At 38.1% G+C, this 16,898-nt stretch overlaps 1 protein-coding gene across 1 annotated transcript in view; it reads right to left on the reverse strand.

The window, feature by feature from the left end:
* Nucleotides 1-16,898, reverse strand: part of LOC124619387 (Down syndrome cell adhesion molecule-like protein Dscam2) — an 853,562-nt gene that overhangs the window by 23,428 nt on the left and 813,236 nt on the right. Inside the window, exons 35-36 of the mRNA XM_047145731.1 lie at nucleotides 9,545-9,605; nucleotides 7,618-7,623 (exon numbers count right to left, since the gene is read on the reverse strand). Of these exons, the coding sequence (XP_047001687.1) occupies nucleotides 7,618-7,623; nucleotides 9,545-9,605 (67 nt within the window). The remainder of the gene's footprint in view (nucleotides 1-7,617; nucleotides 7,624-9,544; nucleotides 9,606-16,898) is intronic.

Below are 16,898 nucleotides of genomic sequence, written 5' to 3' on the forward strand. Positions count from 1 at the left end.
TGAGTCACGAGGGGGGATCTTCTCGGTGATGTATCAGCATATATGTGGGGATGGTAGGTGACTGGGGAGACAAGGGATGAGACATCTGTTTCTGAACAATAGGGGGAGAGTAATTTTAGTCTGCAAATACATCAGAAAAAACTTTCATATATTTGGAGAGGAGCTGTTCTTCCTGCAGATGTGAAGTCCAAGGGTGGCTAGACTGTATGGAAGGGGCTTTTTGGTGTGTAGTGGATGGCAGCTGTTGGAATGGAGGTATTTTTGGTGGTTGGTAGGTTTGATGTGGGTGGGAAGGTACTGGTGGAGAGATCTATGAGGTGAAAGGTGACATCAAAGAATGTGGCTTGTTGTGCTGAGTAGCATCAAGTGCAGCAAATTGAGAAGAAGGTTTTGACTTTATGAAGGAATGTGAATAGTGTGTCCTCACACTCGATCCAGATATGAGGGATTCCTGTAGATGGCCTATGAACAGGTTCACATAGGATGGTGCCATGTGAGTGTCTATAGTCATACTGTGGATTTGTTTGTAGGTGATTCCTTCAAAGGAGAAATAATTGTGAATAATGACATGGTTGCTCATGATGATAACAATAGAAGTAGTAGGTCTGGAGTCAGTTGGGCTTAAGGAAAGGTAGTGTCCAGTTGTGGCAAAGACCATGAGCATTGAGGAATCTGGTGTAGAGGGAGGTGGTATCAATTGTAGCAAGGAGGGCACTGCTGATAAAAGGACAGAAACTCTGGAAAATTAATAGAGGAAAAGTTTGGAGTCTTTTATGCAGGACAGCAGATTACGAGCAATAGGTTGGAACTTTTAGTCACCAATGACAGAGATTCTAATCACACTGAGCGTCCTGGGACGTTGGGTTTTTGTATTTTACGAAGCACCCAGTCTGTGCAATATCACTGTCAATCCCAGTTCCACCCCTGCTCTTAATCCCCTATTCCCATGACTCATATCCCTGTGAAAGACCTAGATGAAAGACGTGTTTCATACATCCTTCCACTACCACCTACCCCAGTCCTCACACAGGCACCTCATACCCCAACAAAGACGGGGCCACCTGTGAAAGCAATCATGTGGTGGTGTATCAACTAAGCTGCAACCATTGTACATTGTTCTATGTGGGCATTGGCACTAACAAGATGTCTGTTCACATGGATGCCCACCACCACACAGTGATGAAGAGAGGGCTGGATCATCCAGTAGCTGGTTCCGCAACCCTGGGGTTCGTGAGTTGACGACTGGTATGTGCAGCCAGTCCTCTGCTGAAGCATGCCCAGAGATTGTGGTGGCAACCACTGTGCGCTGCGGTGGTGGAACATTGCATGTCACAAAGAAGAGAGATCTTGGCTTGACTGCATGGATTGTGAGGACGGTAAAAACCTCTCTAGGAAAGCCTCTATCTCAATGTGTGCTGCAAGCTAATTAGATGCATGGCTATTTAGGTGGAACAGACACTAGTGGGCAACCTCTGGGGAAGTTGCTGCACCTCAGTTGTATAAGGCTTACCTACACACATGGGGCTGTCTAGGTGGACTTTTATTTTCCTGGCTTTTCATGGGACCAATATAGAACCCTCGAAATTGTCTCCATCTCCTCCCAGCAGAAAGGGTGGGTCACTGTTATGTACCAACACCCAATCAAACAAGAGGGTTTGTGGAGCCAGTGCCACTGACTCAGGAGTTCATTGTAAGAGTACTTTCTCTAGAAACAGAATTCATACTGGTAGTCAGAAAGTATTTTTAATAGTGAAAAGGAAAGAGGGCACCTTCGAGAAATTTTTACCTTCCTATATTCAATAGGCTTAGAAGGCATTACTGCCACTTTAACATCAGTCAAGTGACTGCATAACAGGATGCTGTTGGTGGAAACTTCTAGTTCCCAACAAGCAAAGAACCTACAGAAAGCTCAATGCCTTGGGGAATATGCCATTAATACTGACCTACACAGCCACCGTGAGTTACAGCAAAGGTGTTGTGATTACAGGGATCTGGTAGACATTCTCAAGGTGGAACTGAAAGATAAGTGGGCTCCAGAAGGTGTAGTCAACATCCAAAACATAACGAAGAGGGTGGACGGGTGTCTTGTAAAATCTGACTCCTTTCTCCTCACGTTCAGTAACACAAAACTTCTTAAGGCTGGTTTCCTTCACCTTAGCAAGTGGCCTTATATCACTAACTCGATGTGCTGTTTCAAATGCCAGTGCTTTGGGCATACTACTCTTGGGTGTAAGGGATAAGCCACTTGTGGCAAATTTGGTAATGCCGTCCATGAAGGAGTCACGTGTTCATCTCCCTTGCAGTGTGTGAATTGCTCTGGGACTCACCCAGTCTGGAATCAGGACTAATGTATATCTTGAAGAACAGAAGATGGAAGAGCTTAAGACTATGAAACGCATCCCATGTGGTGAGGTCAAAAAGATGTATAAAGCCATGCTGCCCCCAACATTCATTAACTCCTTTGCTTCAGTTCTTAAAACAGCTAGTGCAGAAATCCATTGCTGCTACACAAAGGGAGATTACTAGTATCAGCACTTGTACGTGTGTTTGTCGGTGCACTTGTCAAGTTGCAGTTATTTCGATGCCTGTATCTTCCCCCAGCACTTTAGAACAGGTCTGGTTGCCGATGTTGCAGAGCTTCCTGCCCCTCCAGAATTCAGCCTGGTACTCATCCAGTGCTGCCACTCCCACACCAACAGTTGTGGCTCACAAGGGCAGAAAATCAAAGGCCTAAGTGTCCACTACTGATGGAGTCAGAAAGTAAACAGTCCAACGACGTTGATGTCATCCTCTCTAACGTCTCTCATGATTCTTCTGTAGAGCTAATGGACCCTGATGTTGGACTGAGACAATCATCTTGCCGCAAGACTGAGCCTCCATCCATTACTGAGTCTCCACCCATTATGGGCTGCTGTCCCTGGCAGAAAGATAGGATAAAATTGCTACCCCCATGATGGATGGATTCCATATTACAGCAGAATATTAATTGGTTCAGGACCCATGTGGAGGAGCTGAAACCCCTGATACACACACAACCCCTGTGCTTGTGTTTACAAGAAACACATTTTAAAGCCACTGATGATCCTGTGCTACAGGGCTATACCTTCCACCAAAAGGACTACCTAACTAGGGAAAGAGCCAAGGGAGTGGATGCTGTGTTTGTCAATAACATGCACCACTTGTGTTTTCTCTCCTTGATTACTAACCTACAAGCATTAGCCACTGAACTTCAAGTATTTACCTCCACATAATGCAATAGGCTCTGAGGCTCTCACAGACCTTATTAAACAGCTCCCCTAACCATTTCTCCTACTGAGTGATTTCAGTGCACAAAATGAATTACAGGGCTCACACAATACTTGCCCTTGGGGTTGAGTCTTGGAGAACCTCATAATGTCTCAGGAGCTGTGCATCCTCAATATGAAAGTCCCACTCATTTTCTTGCTGCTACTGAATTGTCCTCCTCCATCAACCTTTCCTTCTGCTCTCCCATTCTTGCAGACTCTGCCCAGTGGAAAGCAATTGATGACTTTCATTCCAGTGACCACTTCCCACTGAGGATTCACCTACTGGATAGAGTGTTACCTGAATAGAAGCCATCAAAATGGAGGTCAGCAGGGCTAAGTGGATGCTTTGCAGCCTCCTGACTGTGTTTGAACACAACAATACTGTCCAGGAAAGGGTGGACAATGTAACTTGAGTTACCCATCATGCCACTGACTTATAAATCGCAAAGTCTTTAGGTCATCTTAGGAGGAAAATTGTACCTTGGTGGACCGGTGAGTGCCACTCAGCAATCTGGGACAGGTGTGATGCTCCTCAGCAGTTTGAGTACTGCCCAACAGCAGACAACCTCACAGCCTTTAAGGTCGTGAGAGCCATACTACGCATGCTGTATCTGAACATCCACATTAATTTACATTTTTCTACTTTTAGAAATAGCTGCTATTCATCACACCAACTAGAAATTTAGTCTAGGCCATCCTGTATCCTTCTACAGTCACTCAACTTTGACACCTTTGTGTACATCACAACATCATGATCAGCAAACAACTGCAGATTGCTGCCTCCCCTGTCTGCCACTAAATCATTTATGTATATAGAGATTAATAGCAGTTCTATCACACTTCTCTAGGTTTTTCCTGACTGTGCCCTTGTCTCAGATGAACAATCAGTACCGAGGACAACATACTAGGTTCTGTAACTTAAGAAGTCTTCGAGCCACTTGTATGCCTGTGAACCTATTCCGTATGCTAGTACCTTCTTCAACAGTTTCCAGTGGAGCACCATGTCAAACACTTTCCAGAAATCTACGAAAATGGACTATGCCTGTTGCCTTCATCCATAGTTCACAGTATATCATGTGAGAAAAGGGCAAGCTGAGTTTCACATGAGTGATGCTTTATAAAACCACTAATTTGTGGACATAAAATTCTTGGTCTCAAGAAACTGAGAATGTGTTCAAGGATTCTACAGCAAATCAATCTTAGGGATATTGTTATGTAATTTTGCAGGTCCATTCTTTTGCCATCCTTATGTACAGGAGTCACCTGCACTTATCTCTAGTCACTTGGGACTTTGTGCTGGGCAAGAGATTCCTGAAAAATGCAATCCTTGAAAAACTGAATTGGGATTCCGTCCAAACCTGGTGATTTCTTTGTTGCCAACTCTGTCAGCTGTTTCTCTAATACAAGGATGCTTATTACTATGTCATCCAGATAGGAATATGAAGGATGGTCAAACAGTAATATGTTTGTATGATTCTCCTGTGTGAATGTTCAACTGACACCCAAGACTGGTCCATAAGTGACTGAATGGAAGCCTTAGATCCACTTAGTGATATTACATAGGACCAGAATTTTCTTGGATTCTTTGACAGATATTTTGCTGAGGTATGACAGTGGTAATTGTTGTATGCTTCGTGCATAGATCTTTTCACAAATGCAAGAATCTCTACTAACCTTTGCTTGTTATCATTTATCCACTCTCTTTTGAACCAAAAGTGCAACAGCTTCTGTTTAAACGAATTAGTGTTTTACAGTTTCATGAATTGTCCAATATTTTTCCCAAGGCTATAGGGCACCTGCATTTTCTCCGTTGTCTTAAGGTATGTTTGATACAGTGATTGTGTGAGTGATGTGGGAGTAAGTGCACAAGTGTCATTTTGTAGGTTTCATTCTCGATGTGTGCAACAATTTTAGTGATTTAATCCAGATTTGTTCCTTCTAAAATGTGTAAGGATGCTGATAACCTAGTTCCTGAGTGCCCCTATGGTCAAAACACACACACACACACACACACACACACACACACACACACACACACACACACACACACACCACCACCACCACCAGTATCTGAGCGGGCCATGCAGTGCAATGTAGTTTGCTTCAATGACTGCTTCACATCACATATCACCTGGATCTTTCCCACAAATATCATCTTTTAAGAACCGTGCAAGTTGGAATTTTCCCTGCAACATATCCTCTGTTCCCTTATTCCCCCTGGCTGCAACCTTTGCTAGTAGCCATGCCTTTATCTGCTCCCACCCCAGCCTCACACACACCATCTATCCACAAAGCTTGTCTGTATAGTCCTTCCTAATTCCCTGTTTCCCTCCTCTGCCAACCCCCCCCCCCCCCTCCTCACACAGCATAGGACTCCTGATGCTGCACCTAGCTGCCCATTGTCTTGTACCTACCAAATCCCTGCGCACTTCCACGAGCAGCAGGTACAGGATCTTCCCCCAACCCTGTCCTGCAATCCCACCCCCTCCCAGCCCCTTCTGTACCCAAAATAGCCACAAAAGCTGACATATGAAAAACTTTATCTGATAGCTAGAAACAATTAAATCTTCTGTTAAATGTGCCTGTGTATCTGATAGCCAGAAACAACTAAACCTTCTTTTAAATGTGCCTGTGTGTGTAGTTCAACACTCCTCTATGTGGTGAGTGGCGAATAAATTGTAGACCACATTTTCATTGCCAATAGAAGCACTAATTTAACTCGTGCATCAACACATTTTTTTACCATCAATGTTGGGTTATTAGTTGACAAACAAATCTCCTTTATAATTAACTTACAAATATCAGATTCCCATTTTCTGACACAGTGATTGAGAAATATAATTTCTATTGTTCCATATACAACTATAGTTTTGCTGTTTACATAAAAAATGCATTGTAATCAATGTATATCCTTGATCTTAAGTCCTACTCAAACTAGAAGTTGTAGACATAGGCATCTCTCTTTTATTAGTAATATCCAAGTAGATTAAAACAGTTCAGCATACAGAAAGGGGGAATTTAAAACTGTTAAGGTGCTAAATGTATTTTGTAACCTGACACCATTTGTAAAATAATTCAAAATAATTCATCCATAAGTTTAACATCATACAAGTAAAGAGTTTTGTGTGTGTGTGTGTGTGTGTGTGTGTGTGTGTGTGCACTTACATATATGCACACTTATTGACACAGAGTATATGACAGCAAGTTCTCATAAATGTAAGCCAGAATGAATATAAAACATTCCCTGAAAGATGAAAATGTGGCTTTTTTTAAAAATATAAATGCAACTACCATATGTGGCAGCAATAATACAAAATATGCATTCTGGGAACCAGAAATTCACCAGTGATCTAAGTGACTGAGTCAGCTAAAATAAAACTCGATTATGACAGCAATTTTTAAAAATTGTAAACCAAGGGAAAAAGCAGAGTGACCATACTAAACAATAACAACATAAGGACCTTAATACACAACACTTAAAATGGAAGTAGAATACTGTTCAAGGCTCAGAGTTTATAATCAACCTTAATACTAAAGCTCAGTTAAACTATTGCTTAGAAAAAACACTGGGTAAGGACTATTGTGCCAACAGAAGCTGTCATAAGCTGTTGCTGAAAATTCAAACTGGAAAAGAAATAATGCAGAAATGAAAGTTGTTAAAAGCCTGATAAGCAATAACAGATAGAGAAGCTGTAGTGTGACCATTAAAAAAATTTCAAGTCAGCTATAAGATGCACAGGACATAAAAAATAACCTGAGAAACAATAACTTAATGTAGATGCTCATCAAACTGCAGTGCCAGACACTACAAGAGAGGCGCTGTGCAGCACAGAGGGGTATATTGTTAAAATTTCAACACTGCACATTTGAAGAAAAGTCAAGCAACATATTACACTTCCAAAATTTCGAGTTATTGGGTTCCTTGTTGTGCGCATTCTATGTCATGAGAAAAGGACTTGTTTACAATGCTTTAGTTTCTGTTGGTTTATAAGAAAGACTAATTTTATTTTAAAAGTAACAGGCAGTTCATTTAATCTGAATAATGGGTGTTGTTCCTAAGATGCTAAGACAAACCACTAAAAAGTTTAACTCTCCAAGTGTCATAAAGCACTTGGTATCAAATAAACATATGGTTTTCATTCCAAAACGGAAGTTGCAGAGAGCAAGTAATAAATGTGAAATTATGGTGTTCAATCACACCTCTGAGCATTATATCCTAAGCTGCCTGAAAGCTACTCTCAACAAAACAATTTAGAAAACAGAAGCAAGCATCATTATTTATTTTATGAAAAGCTATTTAGTACTAAGTATGTAACAATCTACAACTTACGGTTTTCTGATTTGTTGAACATTCCATGAAAGAAGAGAAGGTTGATGTAAAAAGAGGTAAATGGTGTTATAATAATGCAGGCACACTTACAACAAGCAACACATAAGTTACATAAAAGGAAAGGGTAGTAACTACTGCAACAGCAACCACATATTACACAAAGAAATGTGTTAAAATACATACAACTGTATCAAAAAGATAATTGATGTGAAATTGATAAATTACAAGGAAGCACTCTGTTTCTTTGTAAAATAAGTGCAATGCGCTCTCTGCACAAATTTTTCTGAAAATTAATGTAACCAAACTGGCCTCCCTACTGAAATTTCAAAACATTTGCATGTTTTAAAGTTATTAAGGAATACCACACAAAAAGCATGCCTATTAAATACCAAGTACTCCTCTGAGCATGCACAAGCTACAAAATGGAACACAATGTAAGACATTTATTACACACATTCTGCTGTTGAGTAAAATCTAAATGAAACTTCCTTTCTAGCTTTCTGTAATATAAATAACCTTAAAACCTTAACAGCCTATACCACTATACTAACAGTACTCTGCCCCCCCCCCCTCCCACACACACACACATACACCCTCGCAGCAATTATGCACAAACCATCAACTGAGTAACAGGAACACACCAATTTTTTTTCAGGCACATTTTAAGATTACTGTCTTCCTCTATGATCAAGTGACCCAAGACAAATGTCTGATTTGATAATGAAGTTGTCAAATAAAAGGGCTATATTTGATGTCTATTATGCAGTTAGAACAATCCAGTATGAAGTCTCACATGCAACAGAGATTTACTCACATTTCCATTCCCATTTTTATTGAAATAGCAGAAAAAACTGGTAAGAGCATAAATTATGCGTTCCTATAGATTTTTCATAATGTGATGGGTAAATATTGTGAACAGAAGACTTCATTTATAGCAGTACCTCAAAAACTCTGTACTGGTAAAGTTTTGTTTTACCAGCAGTATATTATTTTTCACTTTTACATCTGTACAACAGGCTCACAGAGCTCTTCACCTGATGCACCATTCAGTCCAATAATCTATAGGGAAAATTATATTCTCTGTCGTTGTTCAATATGGTTCAGTTTCATTTCTCACTTATTTCACATTTCCTTATTCTCGGTTATCATTTGCATTGTTGCAAAATTTAAATTAGTTTTTATTATTGCTATTCTTTATTTCATTTTCTACTCCTCAATAGGCTTATCTCAACTTCAGTTGTTCCTACCAAAATATATAAGTTTCATATTCTGTAATTCTTTAAGTTCATTTTCATCTTTAAATTGACTATATGGGTCTTACAAACAGCAATGCATATATGTGCAGAAGTTTTTCCAGGACATAAAATGACTGAAATAATGTCACACTTGACCTAAAAATATGAGGAAATGCCAATTAACTAATCATCTACCATTAAGACTCTTGGTATAATATGTGGCTGCTAGTTTCTTTTGATTAACATGCAGTGCCATGATCACAGATTGACAACATAATTTATTAGGGAGTTCGTTCATTGGTGAGGGTGAATATGAATTGATTCAATTACACTAAACAAAAATAATATTCTTTAATCTGGATTTTAAAAAGGGATTTTAAAATTATCTTCAAACACAGAGGGTTACTTGAACAAATGTGTTCCACAAGTAAATTAATTTGTCTTGTGTTGACAGAAAAATAAGAATATGTAACTTTTAAAGTAATAGAGATTTAGAGTGCAGTAGGTGTTTGCCATATAATTCGAGAAACGATTACTTTAAATATTTCTGTTAGTGATACAGTTTCTCTTAATTTGCAAACTGATTGTTTTCATAAACAAAATTCTGTGTCTTATATTACCAAGAAGTACTGGAAAAAATAATTAAGTGTCATTTCTCATGTGAGAATAAGCTTAGAAGTCAAATTACTGACCTCTCAATCAGCTTTCTCATTTCCTCAGTGGTCATGTCCTTGTTGTGGGCTCTTACACTGACTGAAAACAAAATAAAAATACAGCTCCTGTCGTATTGTAACCCCTGCTACAAGATCCAGAAAAAAAACATAAAAGTTTCACAAACAATGTCTGGGACTAAAGCTGCCATTGACAAGGAGTACTGCAAGAATATGTAATTGATTCCCTTAAGACATCATTCTTAAGAACTCAGGAGAACATACGGAATAACCAGACTGCTTCTTTTTCTCATTCATTGATTTTTTCATTTTCATTCTTTTTCCCCCAACATATTTTATAATCAAGCCAATGTCATTAGAAAGAATAAATACTCATATTAGACCATCGCAGTGACTGAATACACTGCTTGAGTAAGAGAAATAATATAAGCCACTTAGTCTTAACTTGTTTTCAATTGTATCATGATGGATTACCAAAAACAACTGTCAACAAAAAACACTTCAGAACAATTTTTATGGGAATTTAATCAATGAGTTCTGAACTTTGACAACAGATAATGAGCAAGATAGTATAAAACTGCAACAATATAAACATTTGAGGATGGATACGATTTTGTGTAATACATAACTAAAGAAAGTGAGATACGAGGGGGGACCCAAAAGTAACCGGAATCATAATACTGCACATTGTGTACTTGTAGTAGCAGGTTGCGCCACCTGAGGGTTGTAGTAGGAGCTCTGTTGAGTCATTCTGCTAAACAGCATCACCCAACAGTGAGAAGTGTGGTTTCTTTGGCAGTTCTTTGAGTGTGTGTACAGTGCAGACGTGACACGAGGAAATGACTAGTTCTTACACACAACGTGCGGCAGTGAAGTTTTGTTTCTTTCTCAGCAAGAACGCAGCAGAAACCGTTGGGATGATTGAGACACTTACAAAGACCATGTTCTTAGTAAAACACAAGTGTATGAATGATTTTCTCAGTTTAAAAAGGGAGAAATGGTGGTTGAAGATCAGCCCCGTTCCGGTCGACCTTCAACTGCTCGAAGCGAAGACAACATCGACAAAATCCGTGGTCTCATCAGTGAAGATCAACGCAGGACAATCGATCAACTCGAGAACTTGTCCGTGTTGTCCTGGAGCTCAATTCAGCGCATCTTGACCATCGATTTGGGCATGTGAAGAGTGGCAGCAAAATTCGTGCCAAAGCTTCTTACCGGAGATCAAAGGGATCGTCACGTTCAAGCCTGTCTCGATATGAGATCCACATTTTTTCAACAAAATCATTACAGGTGGGTGATGAGTCATGGTGCTATGGGTACGATCCAGAAAGTAAACAACAGTCATCACAATGGAAGTCACTTGGCTCACCTCAACCAAAAAAAAAGCTCGACACTCTGAATTTGTCCCTGAAAACCAGACAGTATACCAACAATTCTATTTGGAGGTTATGAAACGGCTTCGCAGTAGTTTGTCGCGAAAACGTCTGGCTTTGTGGGATTCTGGCGTGTGGTTCCTGCATCACGACAATGCTCTTGCGCACAGGGCTCTCAGCGTATGCCATTTTTTGGCCTCAACAAGGACGACTATCTTGACCCACGCGCCCTATTCGCCGGATTTAGCACCCTCGGACTTCTTGCTATTCCCAAGGATGAAAAGAGACTTGAGAGGGAAGCATTTTGCGGATGTGGAAGACATAAAACACAATGTCATGGAAGTGCTAGCAGGTATCAAAGAGGACAAATTTAAAAGGTGCTTCAAACACTGGAATGAACGTTTGGACAAGTGTATTAAGGCTAATAGAGAGAACTTTGAAGGAGATTGAGGTTGTATTTGAAAACAATAAAGTATATGCTTTCTAGAAAGAAATTCCGGTTATTTTTGGGTCCCCCCTCATATGTTGTGTATTAGAAGAAACTACTGTTTAGCATTATTGAATTTTCTTTCAAATTCGTAATTATAAAGCCTCAGAATTTCTGCCATAACTATTAAAGACTTTTTTTATTATACAAAAACAAGGAACCGCTTTCCCTGACAATGTTTCAATAATTCTACAAGAAACAAAATGCCAATGAACTGACTAATCATGAATAATACAATTTATTTTTTAATAATGCTACATCCATGAAACTATGTTAGTGTACTTTGAGATCAATGTATGCAGCAGCTTTTGAAATATATAACCGGCAAAATTTCAAATATTTTCAGTCTTCAGTTGAAAGAGTTGAGGAAAGTTGGAAAACAGTTATTAGTATCAGAATAAGTTTATGGTGAAATGGCCAAAAATTATTCTGTAAGTGTTGTGACAGACGGAACTCATAATAATACATTTGTGTCATAAGTATGTTTTTAATTTACAGAGCCCAAAACTAATAAAGTTTCTGAAAATAAAACAACAGATATAAATGTGGCAGTTAATATACAGGGTGTTTCAAAGTCTTTGTACCAAACATCCAGGGGTGATTGATTATGTCATGGGGATCAACTTTTATTAGAGACAAAAAGTTCAGAAATGCTTCCCAGTGATGTTAGCTGTCTTTTTATTTTAGTTATGCCCCTGAGAGGCAGCAGGGTGTAGGAGCCCTGTGACATGCAAATGCCTTGTGTGTTGCTTATAATCCAGTCATCTGGTCCATATAAAAGGGGATAGGCCTAACAAAATTAAAGTTCCTGATTCACTTCTAAAATCTCTTTCTCCATTTTTGTTAGAGACAAGCATTCTAAAGGCTTTATTGTTGACAATCATTCTATCAACTTACAGGGGTCAATAGTATACATCACACCTTGTTAGTAGATGCTGCTAGTTCAGTGATATCTCGTTGTCCTAGGGTCAGGGAATATTAAAAGACGCTTAGCACCACTGCAAAATGTCAGATAAAATTTTGTCTCTAACAAAAGTTGTTCCGCATGATGTGATCTACCACCACAAGATGGTTGACAAAAAGATGTTGAAACAACCTGTATTTTTATATGGGTGATCAATAAAGTTCTTTCATATTTATGCTTTACATTGCAGTAGTGTTATTGCCTTTTTGAGTAATTAGAATTTGTAAGACTCACTGCACTATTTATTTAATTTTAATCCACAGAAATATTTGGCATGATCTTAGTGAGTTTTTAAGGTTGAAACTTAAATTTTTCATAGATGACAGTCAAATTTCTTTTTCTCCCTCTTTTGAGTAACTATTTTTAGATTGCAAATCTCACTATATTCGTAGACAGTTCTTCGTGTGCCATATTCTTCAACAGTTGTTTGTAGACAGTTTTTCATTTGCTGTTAGCAATTAATTCCCTGTTGTCAGTTCTTCTCTAGTTTGTGTTACAAGGTGCTAACATTGTCTTAAATTTAATAACTGAAATATCCAATAGTTATTTTGTATATGATTTATATTCTTATTGTTTGCACAAATTAAAAAATTGCTTTCTACAGTACTTTTCTTTTCAACCTCAATATTCTTTCCTGTCTATCAGTTCACATGTATCACTTATAGTATTTAGAAAGCACAGTGCATAGTGCCTAGTCTTAGCAGATATTTTATGTTAGCCTCTATTGATTAAAATCTCTCATTTTTTTCAGATATCACTTCTTCAATGAGAGCATTTTATGCATAGGTGCCTCTGCCATGACAGAGTGCAAGTCCCTTGACAAACTACAGGAATAAAGACTTTTGTAATTTGTGTACTTGTAAATATTATCACACATTATTAAAAAGCTACATTATTATATTATTGTTATTTACAGATATGGTTTAACACCATAGCAATGCAGCATGCAATTACCCACAGTTAGTCCCTCTCCATATTGGTGGAATAGTGTTAATTCTTACTGAAATGGAACCACTGTCCTATCGGTAACATCTGGTTTGAAAGGATGCTAACAATGTTGAATTTGTTTTTAATTCCACAGACTTACTTTTGTTTTGGGTGGTTGCTTTCCAGCCACCTGGATCAGCAAAAATGTGTACCTGATTATACAATAACTGGGGAAATAACCATTTTCTCTATGTCCTGAGTTTGAGTCTCAATCTGGCATACAGTTTTAATCTGCCAGGAAATTTCATATCAGAGCACACTCCACTGCAGAATGAAAATTTCATTCTTGAAACATCCCCCAGGCTGTGGTTAAGCCATATCTCTGCAATATCCTTTCTTCCATGAGTGCTAGTCTTGCAAGTTACACAGGCGAATTTATGTGAAGTTTGGTCGGTATGAGATGAGGTTCTAGTGGTAGTAAACCTGTGAGAACATGCCATGGTTCATGCTTGGGTAGCTCAGTCGGTAGAGCACTTGCCCGCAAAAGGTGAAGGTTCCAAGTTTGAGTCTCGGTCTAGCACAAATTTTTAATCTGCCAAGAAGTTTCATAATTAATATTGTAGAGGGGATATTTCTGAAACTTTTAGACCATCCCTCCCTCCAAGCACACATTTCTCACTTGGAGTCTCCTATGGATATTGTCTATTGCTGTAATATGCTGTTAGTATGTGTATAGCCAGACCAGGAGGAGGTGATAACTTCCTGAAACTGTCCTTGCCACTGTGGTGTGCTGCATGGCCTGTACAGTCAATGCACAATACATTTACAACTGTTTACACTTGTATAACAGAGACAAAAACAAACACATGTTCAGAAAATGACATCATAGCAAGGGGGGCTCTTTCTCTATGCAGTTACTTCATGCCCATTTTCAACAGAGTTGAAATAAGAGTGCAAGAGAACCTGAAAGTTTAGCTTAAGTCCTTACAGAACACCATGTGGCAAACTCTGAAGAGAGCTCCAATAATGCAGAAATGCTCTCTTACAACAGCAGTACATATAAGTCTGGAGCTGAAGGTATCATTTATGTTAGTAAGATGGAAATCCTTCCAGAATGTATTTTTATTTTTGCGTGTCTTATTTCATAAATTCTTCCCCACTCTTCAGCATCCTAATAGCTCTGTCCTTTCTCCCTGTGGAGCACGAAATGGCATTATACCAACATGGGTACACTCTTTGTATGACTGTGCTTCTGTTTCATTATTTAGCCATTATGCTAGTTTGCTGTCTTACCCAGTTAGTTACAAATACGAAAAGGAAAAATCAGCAGCATAAATCAGATTAGTTCGAAGTAATCTAGGTAATGGTATAATAACAGTTCTTTCAATACTTTTAGGACCTCAGCAGGGCAAACAATACTAAAATGAAACACATAAGAGGTGACACCCAGCAAAATAAGACAGCAAAACACAGTCTACAGAAACACATCTTGGATTAAGCACTGTTGTCTCAGTTCAGTGAATTGCTAAAGCTACTTCCAACATTACAAAAATTAATATTATTTTCCTACATTACCTCTTTTCATGCCAGATCGTTCTATGGTGTCCATGTATAGTATGTCTCATTCACTGAACCGAAATTCTATATTAATAACATGTAAACTGAACTGACTTGGTTCTCTCCACGAAGACAGACAGACTACCATCATAAGTGAAGGATACGGGGAACAAGATGAAACTTGTCTTTAATTTTTTTTAATCAGTATGAAACCCCTAATAAATTTGAGTTACGCTGATATTTATTGAACACTTAGTAAATCGTGTTTTGCTGTCTTCTTGTGCTGTGTATCAACTGAAAGGCAAACTCATACGCATGGCACTTCAACTACGAGTTAAAACAAAATTACATAGAGAAGGAAGGAACAAAGAAATGTTTTATGTCTATACTGAGCAAGCAAATTATCATGCATTACGCTATCTAGGAAAAGCCATCAGACAGAACTGGTCACTTTTTTTCACATTTAGTATTTATGATCTGGAATGATAAACAGGGGGAATAAATGCCAGTAAAAATACAGCTGACAACAAAAGCACTATAAACACTTACTCAAGATTCTGACAAATGTCACGGTTTTTCTCCTCATGTTTGAGGACTATATCGAGAGAGAATTCAATAAATAAGACAACTGTGATTAGAATTGGCTTAATCTAATTTATAGGTTAGAACACAATTTATAATGTAAAGTTCTGTGTGAGTATTATAACTGTAATGTTCACTTCCTAACTCAGGCATTAAAAAGTGAAACTATAGAAACACTAGAACATTTGTAATGAATAAAAAACATATAAATACAACAGCATACATGTAACAAAATAAAGAAATTTATGTCCCTGTAACAAAGACATCAATGACATGAATACATGTACACTTACAAAACTGCAGTCAGATCATCACAATGAAAACAAAATATATTTTTATGTTACTGTAGTGTATGACGTCAAAATGAACACATAAAGAAAATATTCTGGCACAACTGATGGGAAAGTTCTTTTCTATTCATACACTGAAGTAAAACAGTTTCACAAAATGAGCAACCCGAAAGAAAAGAAGAAATATTTACACTTATTTATTTCACTACTCACCACTTTTGCAATTATTTATACCCTTCCTAAAGTTGTATGTTTTTCCTTTTTTGGTATCAGTATTGATTAATTGTATATGTTAATTCTGGAACTCTGGTTGTCAAGATGAGAGCTCAAACATCACCAGCAAACAAGGTTTATACAGTTTCAGTGAATAAAAAGCACAGAAAAATGTCCTTTACTTCATTGTGTGACACATGAACAATGTAAAGACAAGGTTAAGTTCTGAGACAGTTATTTAAACTGCTGACGTCAGTCTGCATGACAGTATGTTTTAGAAAATGTGACACTGTCTGCACACATCAACAGTTACATCCATAAACTTGACATTAAGTTCCTCTGGTCATGCCTTTAAAAACTAGAAAGGATAAAATAAAAAAGGGACCTTATGACAGCAGTTCAATTCCAAAAGAGCCTTGACTGATGAAACAGAGCTCAAAAGATTGCAGTTAATATTGTCATATGGAAAGGAAGGATTTAAATAGAATCTCTGGATACTATTTTGAATGAAATGTACAGGACAAAAGACACTGTGATATTTAGGACAAAGGCATTGGCAACAGGTACACAAATACTAGTGATATCATAAGTCCAGAATTTAGGATGAATAAATCAACATGGGAAGGGCTCACAAGTTCTGCTAGATTGCAATTTGCATGGGAAAAAATTCTGATCAAAAATATGGCAACAATTTTACCGTTTAGGAAATCCCATGAGTGTTAATAATTTTGTACGACAATTTCTTAGGCATTTGCTCATATGAAACATAGTGCATCCAGCACATTAAGATTATGCTTGGCATAAATACCTGATTTTGAAATCCTCAACTAAAAATAACTTATGCTTTGCAGTACAATGTCAACAATTAAGTTGTAAACTTGTCACAGTATACTACTGACATCAGCACCACAAAACCACTAAGATTTCATTACCTTGGTAATTTATTGTCTTGTAGTGTTTGCTTGACCATGTTCTGCTCAAA

Source organism: Schistocerca americana, chromosome 6 (assembly GCF_021461395.2).
Source record: "Schistocerca americana isolate TAMUIC-IGC-003095 chromosome 6, iqSchAmer2.1, whole genome shotgun sequence".
NCBI lineage: Eukaryota > Metazoa > Arthropoda > Insecta > Orthoptera > Acrididae > Schistocerca > Schistocerca americana.